This window comes from Pseudopipra pipra, chromosome 19 (assembly GCF_036250125.1).
Source record: "Pseudopipra pipra isolate bDixPip1 chromosome 19, bDixPip1.hap1, whole genome shotgun sequence".
NCBI classification, from domain to species: domain Eukaryota; kingdom Metazoa; phylum Chordata; class Aves; order Passeriformes; family Pipridae; genus Pseudopipra; species Pseudopipra pipra.
The window spans coordinates 5,702,549-5,721,940 of NC_087567.1; the positions used below are offsets into that span (position 1 = coordinate 5,702,549).

General features: G+C 56.0%; 3 protein-coding genes across 7 annotated transcripts in view; 1 reads left to right on the forward strand and 2 right to left on the reverse strand.

Moving 5' to 3' along the window:
- Positions 1-758: 758 nt before the first annotated feature.
- Positions 759-8,414, reverse strand: LOC135424526 (uncharacterized). 3 transcript variants are annotated; one of them, XM_064675849.1, is made up of 17 exons: positions 8,135-8,414; positions 7,117-7,270; positions 6,669-6,776; positions 6,512-6,584; positions 6,217-6,373; positions 6,091-6,136; positions 5,173-5,231; positions 5,043-5,078; positions 3,967-4,019; positions 3,604-3,736; positions 3,327-3,523; positions 3,068-3,113; positions 2,899-2,964; positions 2,330-2,389; positions 2,107-2,189; positions 1,845-1,939; positions 759-1,048 (listed from the first exon to the last, which is right to left on the reverse strand). In XM_064675849.1, the coding sequence occupies exons 2-17, from the start codon at positions 7,151-7,153 to the stop codon at positions 1,014-1,016; spliced, it is 1,284 nt and encodes a 427-aa protein (XP_064531919.1). In that variant the 5' UTR covers positions 7,154-7,270; positions 8,135-8,414; the 3' UTR covers positions 759-1,013. The 3 variants fall into 3 exon arrangements, with proteins under 3 accessions (XP_064531919.1, XP_064531920.1, XP_064531918.1); XM_064675850.1 differs by lacking the exon at positions 7,117-7,270 and having other exon boundaries at positions 8,135-8,413; XM_064675848.1 differs by lacking the exon at positions 8,135-8,414 and having other exon boundaries at positions 7,117-7,913.
- On the forward strand, positions 7,831-12,705 carry GALK1 (galactokinase 1). Its single transcript, XM_064675851.1, has 8 exons — positions 7,831-8,033; positions 8,804-8,993; positions 9,317-9,436; positions 9,948-10,083; positions 10,495-10,676; positions 10,917-11,067; positions 11,271-11,433; positions 12,500-12,705. The coding sequence occupies exons 1-8, from the start codon at positions 7,869-7,871 to the stop codon at positions 12,569-12,571; spliced, it is 1,179 nt and encodes a 392-aa protein (XP_064531921.1). The 5' UTR covers positions 7,831-7,868; the 3' UTR covers positions 12,572-12,705.
- Positions 12,706-12,997: 292 nt separating this feature from the next.
- The window catches only part of ITGB4 (integrin subunit beta 4), a 29,598-nt gene continuing 23,203 nt past the window's right edge, over positions 12,998-19,392 (reverse strand). For all 3 annotated transcript variants that reach the window (XM_064675827.1, XM_064675829.1, XM_064675830.1), the window contains 6 exons: positions 18,396-18,545; positions 17,534-17,722; positions 16,830-16,985; positions 16,238-16,402; positions 15,937-16,053; positions 12,998-15,350 (listed from right to left, as the gene is read on the reverse strand). In XM_064675827.1, coding sequence (XP_064531897.1) covers positions 15,220-15,350; positions 15,937-16,053; positions 16,238-16,402; positions 16,830-16,985; positions 17,534-17,722; positions 18,396-18,545 — 908 coding nt within the window. In that variant the 3' untranslated portion in view covers positions 12,998-15,219. The remainder of the gene's footprint in view (positions 15,351-15,936; positions 16,054-16,237; positions 16,403-16,829; positions 16,986-17,533; positions 17,723-18,395; positions 18,546-19,392) is intronic.

Here is a 19,392-nt window from a genome sequence, read left to right on the forward strand (position 1 = left end):
GAGTCTTTTTGTCATTTGCTTTGAATGGGCTGGAAGAAGCTTCCTCTTGGCTCCTGAGGTCAGCAGTAGATCCCTGTAATCCTGGACTGCTGCTGTGGAAAGTTAACCTCGTCTGTCAACAGAATGGAGAATTTTTGGCCATTTTTGGAGGATTTTGAAGGTTTTTCTGTAGCTGGAGTCATTGAGTGGGCCGGTGAGAGCGGCTGTGGGGTCCAGGAGGACTGGCCTAGGCTGGCAGCAGCTTTTTTTGGGAGTCTCTTTTAAAGCTTATCAGAACACAACTCCAGCACTAAAAGGGTTTTTTTCTCCTCCTTTCTGGTGGATGCAGGGAAGTTTATTTTGGAGTTAAAGCAAAACCACCTGCTTATTCCCAAGCACTGTTGGTGCTGAGGGTGGGGGGTGTGAGAGTTCCTGTGGGATTGGGCTGCGTGACAGTCCCGGATAATCACAGTGGGATGGCGTGTGAGGGGAACAGCTAATTATACACCCTGGCAGCAGATGGGCTGCTGAGCAAAGGGGTGGGTGCTCTGAGAGAGTCTGATTTCCAGATTTTTGGATGAGAGTGGGATTATACTCAAACCTTCACTTGGGGCTCGGCTCAGGCAGGTTCCTCAGCAGCCAGACCTGGTTGGGCTGTGGTGGAGGAAAGTGCTCAGACTGCACCTGAACAGCAGGTAATTAACACTTGAATGGTGAGGCCCTCACAGAACAGGCTGCACTAGTAGGGCTGGAGATGTCATGGAACAGCAGCACAGGGAAGCAGTTGAGCCAGCTTGGCTTGATTTATTCCAATGAAATTAAAGTGCAGTGGCACTTCAGAGGGAAGAACAGCAGCAGTTCCTACCAGTGTCTGCTGTAAGTCAGCGGTGGCCATCAGTGATTGTCCCACCAGGATGGTGTGACACTGGTGTGAAAACCATCCCAAATCCTGCTCTGAGAGCCGGGGCCTGCATCCCTCATGTGCTGCTGGGGGAGGCTGGGACACCAGTGCCTCGTCATGAGGTTCTCCTTCCTCAGACAAACCACTCCGTGTGCTTAAATCCTGCAGCTGGAGGAACAGACACTCCTTACCCCGCACTCCTACACAACTTCCTCCTCACCTCCCTGTCCTACACCACTCCAAGCAAACCCAGACCCTGGTTAACAGCATTAACCTACTAAAAACCAGCTCTAAAATGATCCAAGGCAAGGTTTTAAAACAAGTATTTTCCTAATTGCCAGACCTGTAGGGAAAAAGATTCCTTTGCATCTAAATTGTAAACTTAACTGCTTTGAATCAAAGTTAAGCACCAGCTCAAACTTCAGATGAGGCTTGGTGATCTCAGGTCAATCACCTGGCAGGTCTTTGGGGGCACAGTCTGGTGAGGGGACAGCTGGCAGGGATGTCCCCATGGACAATTTCCCCACGGGAAATCTGAGGATCCTCAGTAGCCCATGGAATTCAGGAAGCACCACGCAGCTTCCATTTAGGCCAAATGAAAAAAAATTCCAAGCAACGGGATTTATGAATGCTTGGTTTGGTGCTGAACTGCAGTAGCAGGCTGGGCTCCTGCAGGAAAAGTATGTTTAAAATAACATCCCTCGAAAACAATATTTCATCCAAGTTCTTGGTGGAAACAATGAACCATCTGGGTATGCCTAGAAGCTGTTTCTTAAAATAAAATCATTGTCTGGCGGTCCTTTAAAAAAAATAATAATAAAAGACTATCAAAGTATCTCTTCATCTCAGTAACCTCAGCAAAAAGAATTAAGTCAGATCCTGCACGTGGTGGACTGAAACCAGCAATTCCTGGTATTCCACGGTCTTGCTGTGACAGTATCAGAAGGCACAAACCTTCCCTTACCGATTCTCCCGACGATCTCCTCGCATTCTTGCTCAGAACTCGATGCAAACACCAGGCAGTCGAACGTGCTCCCGTCAGGGCTCTCTGGGGAAGAGCTAAAAATGGAAACACGTCCATCAGCCGGCAGAGCGCGCGGCCCCGAGCCCAGCCCTGCCCTGCAACCGCATCGGGGACCCCGCGGCTGCTCCACACCCCGCTTGTTTGGTTTCCAGGACCCACATCCCTCCGTAGCCCCCTCCCAGGGCCCACAGGCAGCACTCACGCCACACAGAAGGCGAATATCCTGCTGCTCCACGTGCAGCGTCCCACGCAGGAGATGGTGGGGTAGGGATGGCGGCACAGGAGCTGCGCAGGGCACGGCAGGGGGACGGGGCTGGAGGCAGTCCCTGCCAGCCCCATTCCTGGTTTAAACTGGCCCCAGGATCCCAACACTGCCCCACTGGCATCCTTGGGACTCACACAGAGCTTGGGTGTCGCCTGCTTACCTTGGAAGACGCTTTCTCCTGCACCAGGACTTCTGCCTCCTTCACATCAAATAAAACCTCCTGAAGGGGGGAGTGAGGGGGAAGAAGCCCCAATGGGGGCACAGCCCTGAGCTCTGGTTTTGATAAGACACTTACCCACAGAGATTATCCAAACACAGAGGTGATGAAGCACAGTCAAGCTCAGCTGTTTCAAGATGTTTTCCCTGTGCTGCCTTTTTTTACCACCCAGTGCTCTCCTACTTCCATCTTTTCACAGATAACCCACCAAAGGCTCCAACAAAGTGACCTGAGCCCTAAAGCACCCCTGGAACCAGGCTTAGCCTCCCCACAGTTTTCCAAGTGCTTTCCCACAGGTGCTTGTATGTTTTTTCCTTAATGCCCTTTCCTATCCTGGCTGCAGAGATGCTTCTGACCTGCAAAAAACCCATAATGGTGGCAGGGTAGCAAATATTCAGCCAGGCCAAGCAAACCTGGAGCTGGCAGGAAAAAAAATATCCATGGCAGAGACCCTATTTCCCTGCATTCTCTCACAGAGCCCTTCCCAGGATGTCCCCAGCCCCATCACTCACCTGCACTGCCAAGTGCCCCTCCAGCACTGCAGGGATGGCCTGCTCCAGCACCTCTTTGCCACCATACTGGAACAGAAGGGGAAGGAGGGAATAACCCATGGGCTCATGAAAGAAAAACCCAGAAGAGATGATTCACCCCATGGCATCCTTCTGTGCCCCACAGCCTCACCGTCCCAATGCTGGTCTGGCCCAGGTACTGCAGGTTGTAGAGCAGCCTGGAGAGAAAAGGGCTCAGGTGAGGAACACCACACATCCCTCCTGCTGTTCTTTGCAGGGGAAGATGCTCCCAGCCCCCCCCACCCCAAGGCCACAGGGGCAGCTTTGGCCCCACAGCCTTGAGTGGAGATCAGGGATAGTGTGGGCACAGGGATACCCCGCTGGCAGGACCCCCAGCCCAGCCTGGGGGCTCCCCACGGCACCAGACCCACCTGCCCCCCCGCAGCTGCCGTGGCTCCCCCTCGCCCCTGTGCCGGGGGCTGTGCTGGAGCTGGAAGTGGGGCTCCTTCTCCTTCAGGACCTTCAGGTAGGGCAGCAGTGGCTCATAGACCTGCCCGTCGTGCCACCGCCACCGGAGCAGGCGGAAGATGAGCGGCTGTCCCTTCAGCTTCTGCAGGATGTCCCCAGCCTGGAGGGAGAGAGGGGAAGCAAAGGGTAGGATGGGGGGCAGGGGAGGGGGAGCCACCCTGGCCCTCCCTGCCCACCCACCTGCCCGCTGTGGGCGTATCTCAGCGAGCAGCCGTTGATCTCATCCAGGATGTCACCGGCCAGCACCACCTCGTCCACCTCCGCCTGGCTCTCAGGGAGCACCTTGGTGACAAAGACTCGGCCCTCCACATACCTGGGGGTGTGGCCGAGCCCTGGCTCAGCCCCAGGGACCCTGCCTGGCTCCCCCAGCCCTTTTGTACCATCCATGACATTTCACCCATGCAAAGAAGCAGGTAAAAGCCACCTCATGGACAGCAGGTACCGGTGAGACCCTCACAGGGTGTTTATCTCCCTTTTTTTGGGGAGGGGGTTGAGTGCTGTGGTGACCAGATCCCTCTGGAGAATAGGATCAAAGGCTCCTACCTGAGCACCATCCCCAGCGCTCGGCATGGGACTGTCTCGTAAGTGCTGCACACCTGGAAGAGAGGGGCCAGTGACAGTGGCTTTGGCAATGGCCATGGGACATCCCAGGAGCATGACAAGGGGGAGAATTGGGACCCCATGCCCTGGATCATTTCTGGCACTGATGCCAAACCAGGGTTTTGGGAGCCCACAGGCTCCAGGAGAGACTGGCCCACAGTGCCCCAGGCGGAGCTGGGACCATCAGCGGCTGCTTGTCCCTGCCCTCTTTCAGCACTCAGCTGTGCCCAGACCCTGAAGGGACAAAGCTGCTCCACGGATGGGAGGGCAAAGCAGCAGGTGAACCCTTAGCCAAGAGCCCTCCTCCCTCACCCCACATGTCCCCACACAGCCAGGGGAGTGTGGCCGCCCCTCCCCAAAGCTGCTGCTGTTTGCAGCAGCACTTACTGTCACATCGCATTAGCCAGGGACCCGAAACACGGCCAGCTTGGCCAGGGGCACTTGCTGTCAGAAACATCCAAAACCCAGCAGGATCCCCGGCTCCACAGCAGCACCACAGCTCAAAGCACACCGTGAGCACCCCCAAAGCCGCCTTGAGCTTTCTGGGGATTCTTTTGGGTTAAAAGGGCAGTGGAGGGATGCTCTTCATCTTTAAAAGACATAAAGGCATCCCTGCTGTTCTCAGTAACACACTGATGTTTCACTGAGCAAACCGAGAGTGAAACCAACTGACGCGTAATCTGTGTCAGCCCAGGGAAATGGGGATTTTTTTGGGCAAGAAATCAGGGAAGGGAGCACGGGAAAACTTCACTTAATGGCAGCAATTTAGGCCTGGGTACTACTCTTGCTTGGTTTTACTCCCAGGAATGCTGGAATGTGCTCCTGGTGACAGCCCAGGCACCTGGCAGGATCCCACCTCGGTGGCAGAGGCGGCTCTGCTCGTGCTGGTGAACCTGAGCCAATGCACCCCAGGTGCGTGGCAGTCCCTCCCCACCAAATCATTCCTTATCTCCCTCATTTGATGTCTCAGCAAGGGCCAGGTGGCGGGAGGACGGCTCCGGGGAGCGATGAGTCCTTACCGGCAGCAGCCAGCTCTCGTCCAAGAAGCTGCAATTCTGTAAACAAAGGAGTGCCAGTGCCATCAGTCCCGCCAGGAAGGGGCTGGGGCCCTGCATTGGGAGCCACCACCCCCCTGATTCATCACCACACCTGCAGATCCAGGGAGAAATCCATCTCTGTCAGCACCAGCAGCAGCGAGAGGAAAGGCTCTGCGGAGGGATGGGGACAGAGAAGCAGTGTCACTGCAGGGTTTCTGGCAGCTACAGCCTCACAGAGACATGGCAGAGGACAGAATAAAGCTGTTTTCCGTGTAACTAATGAGCCCTGGGATTGAGGCCTTGAGAGCATTCCAGCACCACAGCACCCAGGCTGCTGCTGGAGGCTCATCCCAGGCTCCCACTGCCGGCACAGGTGTGGCTTGGCACCTGCTTTGCCCTAATTCAGACCAAGGCTTGCAGCAAACGCTGCTGACAAGTGACTCGCTCTCCATTTCTCACCCTAGAAGCAAAGCAAAGCTGCCCAGGCTCTCCTGCACAAGCCTTGCAATCACTCTGCTGGGTCTACAATCTGCTCATGCACCAGCAGCGCGGGTGATTTATAAACCATTGATGTACAGGTTTAACATGGGGTTATTTATCATAATCAAAAGATTAAAGGCTTCCACCCTGGCCTGGCCCCCTCAAGGAGCACGGCTGCAGATGGATGGAGTGCTGCAGCCTGTCAAGGCAATACAGCCATTTAAAACCCCTGTGCGACCCCTCAGCCCAGGCCCAGCTGTAATGGGCTCCCCTCGAGCCAGACCACTAGGTCTGCTTAAACATATGAAGGAATAACACTGGAAGACCCTTCAGGAGCCATTTCCCCATCCCATGACACTAAAGCCAACTCGAGACAGATTCAAACCCTGTTTAAATATTTACACCTTTTTTTCCATCACTGCAGCAGCATATTTAGATTCCAGCACTAAATTTGGACTAGAAAAATCACAGTGGACTATTCCCCCTCCCCTGCAGCAGTGCACTGCCATAACACAGGTTACATCCCACCTCGGATGCGCCACCATCTTACCCCGGAGACCTTCACTGCCGAGGATGGAGCTCTCTGGATCATAAAACTGAAACACAGTGAAACGCCACCGTTACTCTGCCATTTCACTGCCCATGTGGGCCCGTTTCACTGCACCACGTGCTGCACCTCCAGGAGTCCGGGGGTCTGTGCCAGCTCCTTCACGGCCACCGCCAGCACCTTCCCTTGCAGGGCCAAGCGCAGGAAGTACCGCCCGCGGCCCTGGGCCGTCCGTGTCCGCTCACAGCCCCCGGCTCTCTGGATGCTCATGGAGAGAGGGGTCGGCCTGTTCGGGGAGAGGGGAAGCACCTTTGGCGGCGCCTGGGAGCGTTCTCCCTGCACCGGGGCTCTTCGGAATGAGTATGTCACAACAGATACCCCCACAGCTCAGGTTTCCATCCCAGCCCTGCCCGGGGTCGCTCACCTGCCGCTGGTCCCCGCGGGAAGCTGTTCCAGCCAGTGCCAGTAATCCCGTCTCCGGAAGCCCCAAGCCGGTTCTGCGGGAGAAAGGGAACGCGAGGCCCCTCGCCGCGGGCCCCGGGGAGCTGCCACCCCCCTCCCGGGCACGAAGGGTCACTCACGTCGGAGCCCCTTGCGCAGGATGCTCTCCAGCCGCTGGCAGAGGGACACGAGGTGCGGCGAGGTGTCCGTGCAGGGCCCCCCGACCTCCCGCAGCTGCAGCACCGCACCTTCAGTGAGGGAAAAGGCAGCACCCGTGGGTACCCCAGCCGGGGGAAGGGCAGGGGGGCACCCACGGGAGCAGCTCTGCACAGTCCGGGGGGGGAATGGTGGTAGCGGGCTGCCCAACACCCCGGCAGGGCTCCACCCTCCCCGGCTCCGGCTGCCACAACGGGCAGGAACTCGGGTAAACTTCCTCAAAGACCCTGGTCCAGGGAGCCCCGGCCTGGGGAGCTCCTGCCCGGCCCCGCCGTCTGTCCGGTCAGACTGGTACGGGTGCGCGGCCAAGGGCCGGTCCCTGGACAGCGCTGCTGGAAGAGGCAGGAAAAGCCCCGAGGGGCCCACGCTCACCTTTAAGGGCGCTCAGCAGCGGCTCCTTCCCGGCCATGGGCTCGTCCCCCCGGGCCGAGCGGTCCCGCGGCGGCGGCTGGACGGGAACCGGTAACGGGCCCCGCCCCGGGAGTGGCCCGGGGGCGGGGGGAACCTCACACACAGGTGTGTGTACCTGAGCATATAGCAAAAGCACAGACGTTGACGTATACAGGGATAACACAGACATCTATCGATACATGTATGTGTTACATACGTTGTATCGGCAGAAGCCGCAAATGTAAGAGAGGCACCCGTGCAAACAGACACATATTTATCTGTACATATATTAGGACAGGCTCTGCGATACAGATTTGGATATATGCGTTAAAAAAGCCCCGGCGCTGGCCCCGCCGTAGGTACACACGGGGTGTGTGCGGGCCAGCTCTCGCCTTGCCCATAGGGCTGCCCACGCACGACCAGCCTTTCCCAGAACCCTGGGAAGGGTGCGGGGCGCTCAGGGGCGGTGCGGGACCCGGGGACGGTGCAAGGCACGGGGGGGGGAGCGGATCCCGGGGGCGGGGCGGATTCCGGGTCGGTGCGGGATCCCGGAGGCGGTGCGGGACCCGGGGGCGGTGTGGATCCCGGAGGCGGTGCGGGATCCCGGGGGCGGTGCGGATTCCGGGTCGGTGCGGGATCCCGGGGGCGGTGTGGATCCCGGAGGCGGTGCGGAACCCGGGGGCGGTGCGAACCCGGGGGAGGTGCGGGACGGTCGTGGGCGGTGCGGTGCGGCCATGGCAGAGCCGGTGGGTCCCGGTCCGTCCCTGCTGCTGGCGGCTGCCCGCCGGGCGCACGAAGCGGCTTTCGGGGGGCCGGCGGTGCTGGCGGCGTGGGCCCCCGGCCGGGTCAACCTCATCGGCGAGCACACCGACTATAACGGCGGCTTCGTGCTGCCCATGGTAAGAGCCCGGGATCCCCGGCCCCGGCATCCCGCCGTGTCACCCTTCCGGGTCCGCTCTGAAAGCCCACGGGGGGTACCTCGCCCCAGGATGTCCCATACCTCGGGGATGTGTCCCTCAGTTGAGGACCCTGCGGGATCCCCCCGCCGAGTCCGGAGCTCGCAGCAGGATCCGGAGCACCAGGGGCTCCGCAGAGCAGCTCCTCACTCGCTACAGAGGGAATGTGATTTCCCCCTTCCCAACCACCTCTTTTCTGCAAGCCGGTCAAACAATTTCCTGTTCACGGAGGGCGATGTTTTGGTGGTGGAGGTGGTTCGGAGCAGCAGGAGCTTCCTGCTCTTTCTGAGCTCCTTCGAGCTCCCTTTGGCTCAGTCCTAAATCAAACATACAGCTAATTATTGTAAGGCCGAAGAGCGTGGGAGCAGGTCAGCTGAATTCCCTGGCAGGCAGGAAAACTTCCTGAAGCTTCTCCCATGCTTGTAGTGGTTACCACTCCCCCGGAGCCCGACAGCCAGCACCCTGGCACTGAGTTGGGGGGGTCCATCACAACATTCAGCAGGAAGACTGTTCCTGTGTGGCAATAAGTAGCCAGAAAGTTTAATTCTGTGCCGAGCCAGACCATACACTGGGGGCTCTGTGGAGACAGAGTTAAGGGGAACATGTGTTGGGTGCTCCAGCTGTGAGTCAAAGCAGCCACCACTGTCCTCTGCCACCCATGGGGATACTCCAAGGGATGTCAAGGGGTCTGAGCCCACCTTTCCCACCCCCAGGCTCTGCAGCTGGGGACGGTGCTGGTGGGATCCCCCACGCAGGATGGGACCATCTCCATCCTCACCACCTCGGCGGAGGCGGATGAGCCCCACAGGGTGCAGTTCCCAGCTCCCCACCACGGCAGCTCCCTGAGCCCGGGGCGGCCTCGCTGGGCCAACTACGTCAAGGGCGTCATCCAGCACTACCGGGGTAAGACCCAGGCTGAGGGGTGGGGCAGAGACCCCTCGCAGGGGCTGGCGTTCAGCACCTGGTTTTGGGTGCGCTCCAGGGGCTCTTCCAGCACTGTTGCAAACCTGCAGCTCTGCCGGGACCAGGCTCCAGCAGAGATGCTCTCAGCTCCAAAGCCTCCTGTGTTTGGGAGCAGGTGCCTGGGTCACGCTCTGCCGTGGGTCACCCAGTGTTTTAAAGTGGGATGTTGGACAGGGGCTCCTTGCTCTTGTTCCCTGTGAGCTGTGGGGCACCCTCAGCCCTGCAGGGGCTCACAGCCCCCCTCCTCCCTTCTCTTCCCACAGGTGGTGCCGTGCCGGGGTTCAGTGCCGTGGTCGCCAGTGACATCCCCCTGGGCGGGGGCCTCTCCAGCTCAGCTGCTCTGGAGGTGGCTACTTACACCTTCCTCCAGCAGCTCTGCCCTGGTAAGGCAGCAGCCAGTCCTGACCCCTGGTGTCTCTGTTTCCAGGTGGGAGCTGGGATGAGGGGTTGCCCTTAGCAAGATCCCACAGCCCTTGGGGAAATGCTGCTCTGGAGTGGGTCACAACTCCCCACTGCAGCCAGAGTAGGCACTGCTGTGACTGTGTGTTTCTTCTGGCTCATCCAGCCTGAGCTGCCCAGACCTCTAAAATCCATGGACCACCCCCTGGGCAGGCCAGGGGGATGAGAGGATGTTCCCCATGGAGCATCTCCCCACCCTGATGTCCCCAAAAATTGAGAGATCTGAGATACCAGTGTTAAATTATCACATCCAGCTGGATCTGGAGACCCACACTAGCATGGATGGCATACGGTGGTGCAGGAGCAAGCACCTGCAGCTGCAAAACCCCATTCTATGGGAAAACAACCCTTTACCTCCATGTTGCCCCCCCCTGCTCCAAGACTAGGGGCCAGGGTCCTGGAGCTGCTAACCTGTGTGTCTCCACTCTGGCACAGATGATGGTGATTTGGTAGCCAAGGCACTGGCGTGCCAGAAGGCAGAGCACACGTTTGCTGAGATGCCCTGTGGGATCATGGACCAGTTCATATCCGTGATGGGCAAGGAAGGCCACGCTCTGCTCATCGACTGCAGGTCAGGGCTGAGTGCTGAGCTCACGGTGCTGTGCCCACCTCCTCGGGCAGCTGGGGATGAGCTGGTCCTGTGGCCATGACATAAATACAGGAGTGCAGGGAAGGGTTAACCCCTGAACCCAGCCCAAAATCTCATCATGGGGATGGGTCTGCCTGCCTTTTAATTCCTCCTTGGCTTGATTCCTCCTCCTGCAGCCTTTCCCCTACTTGCCTGTCCCTTTGCCACTTTCGTTAGGGACTGTTATGAAACTAATAATTGGGAAGGGAGAGAAATACTCGAGCGAAATCCTAAACCACCTGGACTTTGCCTCTGTGGTTCAGGAGCTGCCTGCCACGTGGCCTCACACAGGTGTCCGAGGGCTGGAGCGGGCAAGGGGACGGGCACGTGGCCCACGCTGAGCTCTCGCTGCAGGTCCCTGGAGACTGTCCCTGTCCCACTGAGCGATGCCAGGCTGGCCGTGCTCATCACCAACTCCAACGTGCGGCACACGCTGACGGGCAGCGAGTACCCCACGCGCCGGCGGCACTGCGAGGAGGCAGCGGCAGCACTCGGCAAGGCCAGCCTGAGGGATGCCACCATGGCCGAGCTGGAAGGTGGGGACAGTCCTTCCCTCGGCTCTGGCAGCCTCTTGGGGCATCAGGAGCTCGATGCCCTGTGGCACCAGCTGAGACCGAGGGGTAGCACCAGGGACAGGTGGCTGGGTGCACGCACCAGGATGGGAGTGTGCCACACCTAGAGGAGCTCTGGCACAGGATGGCTGCAGGATGTAGCCGTGCTTGCTTCCAGCAGCATCCCTGGGTGGCTTTGCTGCAGGGACACACGTGTCTCCACAGCGGCCAGGAGCCGGCTGGGCGAGGAGGTGTATCGGCGCGCCAGGCACGTCATCGGCGAGATAGCACGGACAGCCCAGGCAGCACAGGCACTGCAGGACAGGGACTACAGGATGTTCGGGAGGCTGATGGTGGAGAGTCACAACTCCCTCAGGTGAGGATGCACCAAGGATGCTCACAGCCTTCCTCACATATACATGCACTTACAGGCAGAGCTGCGCTGGTGTCTGCAGCATCCGACATCGCTGCAGTTTGCTATGGCAGTGGCTGCACCAGGACACAGGTTTCAGCTGTTCATGCTGCAGTGGTTATGGGCAGGGTGCAGGACAGGGCTGACCATGGGTCTCCCCTCTCCAGGGATGATTATGAAGTGAGCTGCCCCGAGCTGGACGAGCTGGTAGCAGCAGCTCTGGAAGTTGATGGGGTTTATGGCAGCAGGATGACCGGGGGAGGCTTTGGAGGCTGCACCGTGACACTGCTGGAAGCTGGGGCTGCAGAGAGAGCCAAGCAACACATCCAGGTATGCAGCAGAAAAGTGCCAGGAGATTGACTTAAAGATCCCAAGGGAACACTCAGGGGCACAGCTTGGAAAGACCTGGTGGTTGAGATGATGCTCCTGAGGCACTTAGGGTTGGTGAAGCCCATCCAGGGCCATGAAAGACCCAAGTCTGTTGGTGCCACTAAGCTCTTGCAGGCAGTTCAGCACCGTGCTGATCACAGAACCCTGCCCAAGGGTGTCACTGCATTGAGGAAGTGAGAGAAAAGTTGCTGGGTGAGCTTCAGGAAGGCCAAATTTATCTAGGGAAAAGTGATCTGAGCTAAGCTTGGGCAATGCTGAGCTTAACACAGGCAGCTACAGCCCAAGAACGATCTCAGTGCCATGACCAAGGTTCTCTAAATCAGCACCTCAGAGTGTACTGGTAGCTGAAAACACCAGCAAAATGGGGGTGTCAGTATGTGGGGACTGTGAAGGAGGCAGAGCTTCATTTTGCTGCTCTGTGAGATCATGGTGCGCCCTGTAAATAACTGGGGGGATAAAGAAGGGGCTGAGGAAGGTCTGCAATGAGGAGAGACCAAAAGGTCTGTGCCTCTACCAAAGCTGGGAGCGAGGGAACGTGACCAGGAATTACAAACCAGTGAAGGGGGTAGATGGAGTGAGTGTGGAACTGACCCTCAAATCCTCCAAAATAAGAACCAGGCACCACTGGATGAGTTAGGAGCAGATCAGAGCTGAGGAAGCACTGCACAGGGCTGGGGTGGGGGAGTTTGTAGAGGCCATGAAGCATCACCAGGGTCAAAAAGGTTGGAAAAAATCATGGACGACAGTCCATAAGGTGCTGCTGAAGGGTCAGCTGAGGAGTGTGTTGGTATCCTCCCTGCCCCAGGCTTTGGATGGACCATGGGACCCAAGGCAGTGGCTGGGACAAGATGCTGTCCCCAAAGAGCACCTGACATGGCTGCTGTTGGAGTGGTGGTGACAGGGTCAGATGGGTGCTGGGCTGACCAGCAGGGCCTTTCTCCCTGTCTCTGGAATCCCCCAGCCCAGCCCCAGAGCACCAGCACTGACTGCTCCTCTTGTCTCCTAGGAGAAATACAGCGGCACAGCCACCTTCTACCTCACCAAGCCCTCTGGAGGGGCAAAGGGACTGCCCCTGTAGAGGAGCAACCTCCTCACCTGAGATCCCTGGTCTGGAATTGCCTCTCTCTCAGAGGCAGCTGCTTTCTCTGCTTCCCAAGGGGGTCAGTTTGTCCGTCTACATCGTTTGCTCAATAAAGGCATTTGCACAGTTCTCACCCACTTGATCCAAAGTCATTGGGGACCATTCCTCAGAGGAGACTGGTTTAACTCCAGTTTGAACTGGAGTGATGAGCCATTACCAGGGCTGTGGGGTCCAGTAGTGCCTCTGGAGCTGCAGTTGCAGGAGGGGATGGCAGTGGAGGAGCAGCAGGCACTGCACTTGGCAGAAGTTCCTGTTTGGGAATCTGCCTCTGGCACATGTCCTTCGTCTGCTGCAGATGGAGGCTGTTGGGGGGGGGATTTTTTTAATTTTAGATTTTTTTTAAAGAAAAAGGAAGAGGCAGACTGTAGAGAAAACATTTATTAAGTGCCATAGGAAGCCATCTGATCAAAGACCTGCTCTGGATCTGCCTCGGAAAGGCTGAAACAGCACCAGCCCTAATGACCAGATGGAATTTAAAACTACAGCCATGGGTTAGTGCACAAGCCATGGTGTATGTGGGGAGGGCATGATTCCCTGGAGAGCAGCTGATGGCCAGGCTCTGCTCTTGGATAAGGGGATAATCTTTGGTTAAAATGCTTGGAGGTGGGGCTCCCTTTTTAGGCACTTTCCAGTGTTTTACCATGGACCAAAAAGCACAGGGAAAAAGGGGCACAGAGTCCTTGTGCCAGTCCATGTGTCAGCTGGAGAGGAAACCCCAGCCACAGAAGGGAGATGGGAACAGGGAGACAGGCAGGTTAATGCCACTGGCTCTTGATCAGGAGAAATAAGTGCTTCTTGAAGGCACAGTAAAACCACAGGGTTGGTAAAGTATCTCTTGAGCCAAGTTCAAAACTGACCCAGCTCCAGCTGCAATCTTGCAGACTCCTGTGGACTTTACTCACCCACGTGCATCTTTGGCTTAAAGGTGTACAACCCTTCCTAGTGAAATGAAAAGCCTGGAGAGGAGAGGGAACACTCAGTGCTGAGTTCTTCAGATTCCAAAAGAAAAAAAAGAAGCCAAAACACCCAAAAAACAACAACCAAAAGGAAAAAAAAAAAAAAAAGGAAGAATAAAAAAAAGAAAAGCCAAGGTCCATTGTCAGATGAAACCAGGGCAGTGATGCTGCCAGGATGACCAGGCAGCTGCTGTTTTGGTTGGAAGCTCTAGCCTGGGGCAGTGGCAGCTGCTGCTCCGGGCAGGCTCCTGGCTCTCTGCAGGCTCCTCGCCTGCTCCCGTGCGGCTGGAACACGCCAGGGAAACGTGCTGCTCAATTGTTCTCACTGGCAGAGGGCAGGGAGGTGCTGGGCATCATGCCCAGAGCCAGGAAATGAAGCCCAGCAAGGTCTCAGCTCAGCCCAGCACTGTGCAAGGAGAGCTGAAGCTGAGACTGAAGGAGTCTCAGGATGATGGGAGCACCTCCTGTTCCCAGGTTTGCTCTTCCCTTGTGCTTACTGGTGGATCACAGGTCCCTTTGTGGATGTTGCTGCTGGAGAAGAAGTCTTTTAAAAGATACCCAGCATCATCTGCCCTGAAATCTCACACTGTCCACATCAGCCATGTAAGAAAGCCCAGCACTGTTCCCATCTCCACCACTGGGGCCATCCCCATCCCTCACCTTTGGGCAGCCTCCAGCCCCTTCTGTGCCCACGTGCCATGGTTGGAAAGCACTTGGCTGGTGGATGCCCTGCAGCGAGCAGGTTTGGCCACTTGCACCCTTCTGCAGGAGTCTCTGGTGCTTGAGGATATAAAGTCCAAGGCAGAGCCCACCAGCTCATCAACAGGCTCATCGCAGGGTTCAAGTGGCTTTTGAATCGAGCCCTTAACAAATTTCTTCCAGTTATTCATGTTTCTCAGCAGCCACAGTCCCAGTGTAGCCTCTACATTCAGCATAGAGCTCATCCACCTCCATTTTTTGTATAAAATAATAAAATACATTTATATATATTTATATATATATACTATGAAAACTGTACAATATTGTATACCCAAAAAAAAAAAAAGCATCAGAGGCCATCAATGAATAACACTACACAAACAAAAGGTTATTCTTTGCTATAGTGGTACCAAATGTCAGCAGTGAAGGACAGACACAACTAAGTGCAGTAAGAAAGCACAGGTTACCCCCAAACCCTACCTTGCAGCTCTCATTAAAAAAAACCCAAACAGAACAAACAACCCTCTCCAGTGGGCAGGTGAGTTGCCAGAGAGCCTGGAGCAAAGGTGGAAAGTGTGACCCTCTATAAATCAGGATTTTCCCAGTTGAGTTCCTCTCAAAACTGAGGACCTGAGAATAAAGCATTCTGCTCCATTTACCTGGGGAGGCTGGAGCCATGGAGACACCCAAATTTCCACCCTGAAGGATGAGCTTGATGATCACACACCTGATGACCGAGCTGTGCCAGAGCTCTGATTGCACTGGGCTCCAAAGGAGAAGTCCAGAGCTTGGAGTGCCAGGGAGGGTCTGTACCCACAGCAGGAGCTGCCCAGGCACCGCAGCAGCATCTGGAGGAAGCGCCCTTGGGTTGTTCCACAAAGTTCTGCCACGTGATCCCAAATGTCCCGCTGGTGCTCAGCCTGCCCCTGCTCAGGCCTCGTAGAACTGCCTCTCCACCTGCTTGGTGAGGGTCCCGCTGGACATCACGGTCCTGCTCACAAACTCCTGGGTGAGGGTGCTGCTGGTGTTCTCCACTCGCTGGCTCGTCATGAGCATTCCCTCTGCAAGGACAGCGCGCTCAGTGCGGGGTCACAGGGACAGGGATCTGCTCTGTCTGCTGATCCCGGGCAGAAGCTTGCCCTTAAATACCACTTTCACTGATGGAAGACCCCTCCAGATCAAGTGATTCAGTACTCTGCTATGTCAGTCAGTCAGATGGATCTCCTAACACCTCCCAAACTTGGTGTTGCAGTGCAAACCCAGGAGTTTAAGTGGGACAACATGGGAAACTACACTGATGTGATTAAAGATGTTTGTCACACTGCTCTGTTTTTTACTGCTCTAAAGAGATCAAACCTTGCAGGAAGAGCTATGATTTAGTCTCTAGTGATAGTGCTGAAGAACTCTGGAACTCAGCTTTCCCCCTGTGACTGGGCAGCACATGTGGAAACGACTGCAACTGTCTCTGGGGCAGAGCAGGAACATGATGTAAGAAAGTAAGAGGTGTAAGATCTTCAGCAATCCCACCTGATGGACCCTCCTTCCCTGCCTTTGGCACTTCAGGTAAAAGCACCCCCTCAGAACTTTGGACAAGCAGAATTATCCTTTGTTTTCTGGGGGGGTTTCAAAGCAACAGTGAGCCCCTACCTGTGAAGTGGGGATCCAAAGAGGAATGGCTGATGCTGGTTTTGGTGGTGTATTCAGTGGGGAATTTGTACACTTCTTCCCTCATGTACTGCTGTCCTCCAAACTGGGAGAAAGCACCTGGGAGAAGGAAAAGGTTTGAGCCAGCCAGGAAACAACAGAGAGCTTCCAACCCCTCAACCCTTCACAGTTCACACACACCAGGAGTCAGCTCAGGAGGAACTGGAAAGGGACTCCAGGAATTCTGTTGCCTTCTCTGAGAGGTTTCTTAACTTTGCACCTCCACAGAGACATGGTACTGTACCTCTGTTCTGAGATTCAATGGTGATGAGGCCTTCTCTCTCTGGCCCAAAGCCTTGGGTGGTGTTGGCTTGCACTTTGAACTTGTATGGGACATTCTCACTCAGGTGGGGCACAGTCAGGGTGGTTTCCAGATTGTCTCCTTCGACATAGATTGTCCTGGGCTCCCCTAATCCACACAGAGGTGAAGACAGACAAGAGTGAAGGTCCCTCCAAACACACTCCCCCCAGCTCTGAGTGCTGCCTTGGTTTCCCTGAGCTTTATGCCACCCACAGACTGTAGGATCACACCCAGTTCTACTAAGGGTTAAGGCAACCCTGTTTTACTACAGTGGGGAACCTCAGCAACCAACCTCCACTGGGTTTTGGCTGCAATAAGCAACAGGTCCTTTCACTTCCCACCACATTTGTTACACCAGACCATGCAATGACACATCAGGAGCCAGCAGCTCCCAGGCCTGGGATCAGCCTCATGTCCCCACTTTGTCTGCACTGACAATAGGCAGACAACTTTGTCACTGGTCCTAGAAAAAAATGCAGCAAGTTGCAGCTTTTGCTGGAGGTATCTTGAGCTCTACCCATGGAACTGGACTTACCTCCTCCATGCAGCATCTCACAGGTGATCCTGTAGCCCAAGATGGGCCCGTTGGGCTCGCGGGGCCTCTCCCAGCTGAGGTGAAGGGAGTCTGGGCTGAGGGCTGTGAAAACCAGTGGTCCAGGAGCACAGGGGGTGCTCAGTGTGAAGGGTGTGCCTGCAAGGGCATGAGGGACAGGTCACATCACGGAGGGGGTGAGGGGGAACCTGGGAGGGATCTGCACACAGCATTTATGGAATGAGCTGGAAGGTCTCAGCTATCTCCCGGGCAACTAGCAACAGGACAAGAGAACATAGCCTCAAACTGCACAAAGGAAGGTTCAGGTTGGAAATCAGGAGGAATTTCTTCACAGAAAGGGTTGTTAGACATTGGAATGGACTGCCCAGGGAGGTGGTGGAGTCACCATTCCTGGATGTGTTTAAGAAATGACTGGATGTGGCATTCAGTGCTCTGGTGTGGTTGACAAGGTGGTCACAGGTTGGACTTTATGACCTTAGAAGTCTTTCCCAACCTTAATAATTTCTGCAATTGTGTGATTCTATCTAGACAGCTAGTGGGGAGCAAGTGCATGGGAAAGGAGGTCCTGTCCCTAACTGAGAGAAAGGAAAGGAATGCTCAGGGTGGGTAAGGGGAGAGAAAACAGGCCAGCACTGTAGACAGCAGCAGAGACATCATTGCCACCCTCCTGTCCACATCTGCCTCACCTGGTACAGGACTGAGTGGGCTCTGCGGGTCCACCTGGGACTCTATGGTGATGACTCCTTCCCTCTCGGGGCCCCAGCCTTCCTCACTCTGTGCCTTCACCTTGAAGATGTAGGAGTGGTTGGGCAGCAGGTCCTCTACCACCACTGAGTTCTGACTGGGGTTGGGGATGGTGATTCTGTTCACCTCTCCTGGGATGCAAAGGGAGGGGGGTGTCAACACCATGTTGCAGGCACAGACACAGAGCCATGGATTTTGCCCAAACTCCATCTCAAACAAACTGCCTGGAAAAGCCATCCAGGGTCCCTCCCTGACCACCTCCATCACACCTTGCCACCAGCGATGGGTAGTGCAGGACAAGAGGTTTTTCCAAAAAAGGCTTAGGATAAACAACAGCTTCTTGAAAACTCAAGGATTTTCAGACAAAAAGATTCACATTTTCACTGATACTGCCCCAAGATTGATGTAAAAATATTTCCATTTCAGTCCTTTCTTCAAGTTCCACATGTTGAAGAAACCATCAATAAGATGTTTGGGCTGGTGGAGAATGAGTCAAAGGTTTATTTTGGAAGCGGGTTGCAGCAACCCCAGAAATTGTTCCCCCCGCAGAAGAAATGGGGAATGAGAGCTGTGGGGTAGCTGAAACATTTCCTGCACAAAAAAAGGCTGCACAAAAATCATATTTGGGACCAATCCCTGAATCCCAGACTGGTGGAGGTTGGAAGGCACCTCTGGAGAGGTCACTTGGTCCAACCCCACTCTGCTCAGAGCAGGGTCACCCAGAGCCAGTTGTCCAGGAGAAGACCCAGACCATACTCTCCACCACCCAAAACTCCCCCCACCAGCAGGGTCCTGCTCACTGACCTCCACTGAGGAGTTGGTACTGCACACTGTAGCCCTGCACCTCCTTCTCGCAGCGCGGCTCCTGCCAGCTCACCTTCAGGGAGGTGGGTCCCAGGGCAGAGAACACCAGGCGTGTGGGGGTGTCAGGGATGCCCAGAGGCTTCCTGGAGTCTGAGACAGAAAGGGAACGTCAGGGTGGAGGTTTGGGAATGGGGGCTAAGAGGGCTGGGGGAGAGGGGGGAGTGGCACACGCAAGCATGGGGTGGTCCTGATGGTTCAGGGAGAACGTGGTGAGATGTCATCTCTGCAAGCTGACCCGTCATGAGGGGGGACTGGCTGGCTCTACACATCTACAGGGATGTCCCGTGGCCTTGGGTGGGACAAGTCAAGGTAAGCTTCATGCCCCTGTGGTAGAGACCAGAATAGGGGCTTGGGTGCTGTGTGTGACCCTCCTCACCCACCCCAAAGCACCCTGTCCAGCCTGCCAGCAGCTTCCACAGACTACTTCAGGTGTAGGTCTGCTAAGACTGGCCCTATTCTTTAGATAAAGCAGCCCAACACCTCCAGGGTCTGTTCAAGGGGCAGCTGGGACCAGGACTGGGTGCTCTGGCTCCTCCTCAGCTCAGCCCACCGGGACACAAGGCTCATGGTAAGCCCAGCAGCCTCCCAGGTGACATCCAGGGACTGAAAACCCTCACTGACAGGGACTTTGGCCAAGAAGCTTGCAGAGGCACATCTCATATGGAGCACACGTTCTCCCCAAGAGTTCTCCAAAGGCCTGTGGAGTAAGACTGAGAACAACAAACTCGTTAGGAATGAAGAGGATGGGGACAATGAGCTGATCAGAGCACGGTGGCAGCAGTGGTGGTGAGTGTTAATCAGTCCAGGTGGGTTGAAACACAGTGGAAGTCCCCTGCAAATGGAAAGGTGGTGTGATGGAGGCACAGGCTGGGTCAGGGGGAAGATCACAGCACACAGCAAGCCATGGAGGGGAGGTTTGGGGTGAGCAGTGGATGGC

Excerpts from the sequence above, each read along its gene's own strand:
- LOC135424526 (XM_064675848.1), bottom strand. The coding sequence starts at position 7,324 with ATGTCTGTGTTATCCCTGTATACGTCAACGTCTGTGCTTTTGCTATAT. Across the intron at positions 4,020-5,042 it reads ACGAGAGCTGGCTGCTGCCG|GTGTGCAGCACTTACGAGAC; the intron begins GTAAGGACTCAT and ends CCTCTCTTCCAG. Across the intron at positions 3,114-3,326 it reads CGGCAGCTGCGGGGGGGCAG|GCTGCTCTACAACCTGCAGT; the intron begins GTGGGTCTGGTG and ends TTTTCTCTCCAG.
- GALK1 (XM_064675851.1), top strand. The coding sequence starts at position 7,869 with ATGGCAGAGCCGGTGGGTCCCGGTCCGTCCCTGCTGCTGGCGGCTGCC. Across the intron at positions 8,034-8,803 it reads GCGGCTTCGTGCTGCCCATG|GCTCTGCAGCTGGGGACGGT; the intron begins GTAAGAGCCCGG and ends TCCCACCCCCAG. Across the intron at positions 9,437-9,947 it reads CCTCCAGCAGCTCTGCCCTG|ATGATGGTGATTTGGTAGCC; the intron begins GTAAGGCAGCAG and ends ACTCTGGCACAG.